Source organism: Etheostoma cragini, chromosome 5 (genome assembly GCF_013103735.1).
Source record: "Etheostoma cragini isolate CJK2018 chromosome 5, CSU_Ecrag_1.0, whole genome shotgun sequence".
Taxonomy (NCBI): Eukaryota; Metazoa; Chordata; class Actinopteri; order Perciformes; family Percidae; genus Etheostoma; species Etheostoma cragini.
Window position 1 is genome coordinate 16,298,895 of NC_048411.1, and position 5,272 is coordinate 16,304,166.

Sequence of the window (5,272 nt, forward strand, 5' to 3'; positions counted from 1 at the left end):
TGGTCTGGGGCTGTTTTGCAGCTTGAGGACCTGGAAGACTTGCCGTGATAAAAGGAACTATGAATTCTGCTGTCTACCTACAGATCCTGAAGGAGAATGTCCGACCATCTGTTTGTGTACTCAAGCTGAAACGAACTTGGGTTCTGCAGCAGGACAATGATCCTAAACACACCAGCAAGTCCACCACCGAATGGCTGAAGAAAAACAAAATGAAAACTTTGGAGTGGCCTAGCCAAAGTCCTGACCTGAATCCTATTGAGATGTTGTGGTATGACCTTAAAAAGGCCGTTCATGCTCGAAAACCCTCTAATGTAACTGAATTAGGACAATTCTGCAAAGATGAGTGGGCCAAAATTCCTCCAGGACGCTGTAAAAGCCTCATTGCACGTTATTGCAAACGCTTAGTTGCAGTTGTTGCTGCTAAGGGTGGCCCAACCAGTTATTAGGTTTAGGGGGCAATCACTTTTTCACACAGGGCCATGATGGTTTGGATTTTTTTTAACCTTTAATAATAAACACCTTCATTTACAAATTGCGTTTTGTGTTTACTTGTGTTGTCCTTGACAATTGTTTAAATTGGTTTGATGTTCCGAACCACTTAAGTGTGAAAAACATGCAAAGGAACAGGAAATGAGGAAGGGGGCAAACACTTTTTCACACCACTGTATATGGACGCCTGCTCTACCAACTGAGCTATCTGGACGCCCGACTTTGAAATTTCTGGTATGGTGAGATCCCTGAATGGAGGTAGATGGAGGTGTGTTGTGTTGATGTGTTTACCTGGTGGAGCGGACCATGCGGGCCAGCAGTGTCCTCTTCTCCTCCAGAGTGAACTGCATCACTCCCGGAGTCTCAAACTTCTGTCTGATCCACTGACACTGATCCAAATCGTTGATGAACATGAACTCCACACCGATGTGCTGACAGTACGCCATCTGACCCACAGAGGGAGAGGAGTATCACCTGTACAGCTAGCATCTTCTACACAAACGTTCAGACTCTGACTCGAGATAGATGGTACAAAAACCTCTGAAAAAAAGAAAAGTGATATTCACAGCTGGTTTAAATTGACTTGTGTGTCCCTGTTTACCTCCAGTCGTCGGATGATCTCCTTCAATGGCAGGGCGCTCTCTGAGCCGCCGATGAAGGTGGTAGTGGGCAGCCGGAACACCTTGTCCAGGTCGGACTCATCCAGACCATAGAAGCCTACATGTCCCATGATGCACCACAGGACAGAAGGGGACGAGGGAGGGGAAAAAACAGGGGAGGAGGTGAGAAAAGGTTGCAGGATGGACAGAGGGAAACCAAAGAGATGGACAGACACACAAACAAACAACAAATGAAATCTATTATTTGAGTTAGTAATGAATAAGCATTATTAACACAATGTGGAGAATAGGCAGCAACAGCCAGATATTGCTCCAAATCACAGACAGACAAACTTGCAAAGAAGAAGAAAAAAAGAGGACAGAGCAGCAGAAACAGAAGTTTGAGGGGTTTTACAATGAGTAGGACGGGATGAGGATCAGTTTGTGGTTCAATACAATTTAAAAATAAAAAGGGAAACATTGTTAGTATCATTTATTTGCGCCAATCAGCAGCTTCACACATAAAACCAGGCATGACAGAGCTCAGGATCACTCTGCTGATGTTATGTACATTTCTTATTCATGTTCCGACTCAAACCAGCAGTGAATGTATCTACTAACAAGTAATGTGTGTGTATCACAGCTGGATATATCTTGGTGCCATAAAAACATCAATGAGCCACACTGTTGTACTGGGTGACATATTCCTTTGTTACAAGGAGCACCAACATCTGCTGCTACTAATACTCTCTAAAGAACCAAATGTGGATTTGGTTTGTGTCTGTGGGTATGCGGGTCCTCCGAACTCTAATGTCGAGAATCAAACCCATCATTTCCTGCATTTTGCTGAATTTGTATTTCTAAGGCATGATTTACTCTTCCCTCCTGTTTTGTTTGGGGAAGTAAAATCTTTAATGTGCATGTGGCACCTTTTCACGTTAATTATTCAATTAATTTATAAACTCCTCGAGTGTAATAGTTCATGTTTAAAAAAAAAATGTGTTACAAATACATTTTTATTATTTATAACAATTTTTGGAGGAAAGACCCTTCACTGCAGTCCAAACTTTGTAGTTACAATAACTGGAGGTGCATATGCAATTATTATCAAATTAGAGGTGGGGACAATTCTGGGTAATCAGATAAGTGGTGGGGCATAACTAAATCATGCCCATTTTACTGTAAAATGTATTTAATAACCTAATTTAAAGGATTCCCTTTTTTAGTGTGGCACAAATTTATAAGTATTGTTTTGAAACTAATATCTGCCTCAAAAATATGTTACAACAACATTTATAAAGCTTTATAGTTGTATTGAAATTAAGAATAATAATCATGTTCAATCATGTCAAGATAAGTAACATGCTGGGGTTGGGGTTATGGGTCACTTTGTAACTTCAAACTGATGATGAGACAGTTGGTAGAGAATGTGTTATGGAGGAAAGATGAAGAGAAAAGGGGGAATGTGTATTTTGTGTGTTTGTGTTGCGGAAAATGGTCCCTGGTTAAAATCCCTCTGTGGACTGTAAATGATCTTTAAATCCCACAAGACCACCATTAAAGTTTCCTAACTCAAAACTGCCAAACAGAGGGCTGAACTGGGCAGCCAATCAGTGAGCCAACCCAAGTTGGAGAACTCAGAAGCACTGCAGTCACAAACCAATCACACAACTGACAACCAAGCTGGCCATTTGAGCAGCAGTCTCTCTCTGAAGACAGCAGGAAGACAGGTCACTGCTCAGCCTCTCATTCACTTTCCTCACTCCTTTACTTGCCTCCTCCAGCGAGGGGGGAGGCAGTCAGGGAGGAGAGGAAATATAATACAGGACGACACTCTTCTTCTCTGCTAAACACGTTTTCACAAACACAGTGCCATAGACAAAAACTGACAGGTTTCTGATGTTTACCCCTACGTCTGCAGCCAACACTAAACTGTGACTGTAAAATGTTGTGTTTACAGTTCAGAGTCACACTTCCTGTCTGACTGTGAACATAACATTTTGCATATTTACCGCAGATTCAAAGATGCAAGGCTCATGGCCACATTTCTACTGTTGGCATGCCAAAAAAAGTCCAACTGCTTTAATTTGTTGTTCTTAAATATTGACACTGACATGAGCTGGCAATGAGTTCAGTCCTGAGCTGAAAACAATAACATCTTCTGCAGGAGTCAAATCTGACTGATACAGTATCTATGTTATTCCATCCACACATTTTTATCCGAATTAAGTGACATTGAATGAAAAATGCCTTATGGAAACAGTCAAATTTGATGGAATTTCATGAATATTGACTCAAAAGAAAATTTCGGTCACATTGGATTTCATCATGTTCCATTTACTTCTTATGCTATAAAAGCTGATGGAAACGTTACTTGCCGCATAAATAATAAATTGTGATTAAGTTTTAGGTTATTTTTTGGTTGCAACCTGCCAAAAAATGAAGAAGAAGAAGAAGAGGTTTTAGTTAATTTACTCCCAGTATTTACGCTGTTTGCACACATGGCAGGAGTCAACAAAGACAGATGTAAGTGGACGAACGAGAAGACAAGAGACTTTTGAATTTAATTCATTAGGGACTTAAAGGTACAAAGGTTACAACAAACCGCGGGACGTCCTCCGGAGTAAATGGAAGGCACTCAAACAGCGAGACGTGTCTCAAAAAACAGTTGTCTCGCAGTGGTGCTGGAGGGACAATAAAAGCCAAGTTGCATCTGTATCATCAATATAGCGATTTGTTGATAGTGTTGTATTGTTATTATAGTTTTGATAAGTAGCTATCAGCTGGCACATAAGCACTATTATAACTTATGCAATATTGATCATTTTGTTGGTAGATGGCGCGATCCATTTTGTCTAGAAAAACGTTCCCAAAAGTTTGCTTGAATGTTGTGCTATCCAGTGCAAAATGAATGGAAACACCTTAAAATGTCTTTGGTAAACCATTTTGATTGCAAAACAGCATGTGACGTAATGACACACAGGTTTTTATCCGCTTTAAAGCCGTTGGATGGAAACACACTTTCACCAGCTTTATTCAAATTAGTTTTTTTTTTTTTACGAAACTTAGATAATTTGATTGACAAGTGGATAGAAACTTAGCTTCTGCCAATTCTCTGGAGGCTGCCACAGATGATGTACATCACACTTTGTTAGAACTACAGTTATATCAGTAACTACTGATATCTTCCTAGTTTATAAAAGTCCAATATGTGGGAACAAAACAGAAAACAGAGAAAAGAGCTTAAAAGACATTAATGTAAAAAAAGAAATTCAGAAACACACAGAGCACCAGCTCAGTACATTTCTGCTCTGAAACATCATACAAGCTAACACTAAATAACACAGGCTAAACATTTTCTACAAGTGATGCACTTGTTTTTAATTCATTTTATGTTGTTTTTCACCCAATCCAGATTGCGATTAGGAGGCTTTTTCCCCCTAACAGTATTCTGGAGAAAATACAAAAACAGCAAATATTCTGATAGACATATTTGCTGTTTTTGTATTTTAACAGTAACATTTTCTTTCACTTTATTTATCACAAAGGTTTTCCAGTATAAATAATCTATAAAACTTAACTATAACCACAAAATACACTTGTGGGAAGTTCAGCACAAAAGGGAACATTTCAGCCAGTGTTGCGAGTCAACCTGGTGACGTGGAGAAAATTATCTTTGAAATTTTGGCCACAAACTGACTAAAATGTGTTTTAAAGTAAACAGAAGAGCTGCTGAAACTGTAATAACAGCACTCATAAATGTAATTCTCCTCCTGACGTCAAGGACAGAGATTTCAGTCGAGTATCGCCATAACTAGGGCTGCAACTAACCATTATTTGCATAGTTGATTAACCTGTTGATTAGTTTCTTGATTAATCGATTAGTTGTTTTGTCTTAAAAACGTCAGAAAAAAAGTAAAAAATGTCAGGGTTTCCCAGATCCAAACCTGAAGTCCTGAAACGTCTCCAAGTTAGTTTAAATTCATAGTAGAAGTAAAAAACTAGAAAATATTCACACTTAAGAAGCTGGAGTCAAAGAATTTTAAGGTTTCTTTGAAAATCACAAATCGATTATAAAAATAGTTGGCAATTAACTTAATAATTGACAACTAATCAATGCGGCTCTAGTCATAACAACTTGTTATTTTTGGCTTATTCTTCATTTTATAACATATTTGTGACTT

At 38.8% G+C, this 5,272-nt stretch overlaps 1 protein-coding gene across 1 annotated transcript; it reads right to left on the minus strand.

Moving 5' to 3' along the window:
* Window positions 1-767: 767 nt before the first annotated feature.
* On the minus strand, window positions 768-1,506 carry LOC117944890 (2-oxoglutarate dehydrogenase, mitochondrial-like). Its single transcript, XM_034872117.1, has 2 exons — window positions 1,091-1,506; window positions 768-935 (listed from the first exon to the last, which is right to left on the minus strand). The coding sequence occupies exons 1-2, from the start codon at window positions 1,217-1,219 to the stop codon at window positions 777-779; spliced, it is 288 nt and encodes a 95-aa protein (XP_034728008.1). The 5' UTR covers window positions 1,220-1,506; the 3' UTR covers window positions 768-776.
* Window positions 1,507-5,272: the final 3,766 nt, after the last annotated feature.

Bases quoted from the DNA above. Each gene is read 5' to 3' on its own strand.
- LOC117944890 (XM_034872117.1), bottom strand. From the start codon at position 1,219: ATGGGACATGTAGGCTTCTATGGTCTGGATGAGTCCGACCTGGACAAG. The intron at 936-1,090 runs GTAAACAGGGAC...TCTGTGGGTCAG, and splicing joins AGATCATCCGACGACTGGAG to ATGGCGTACTGTCAGCACAT.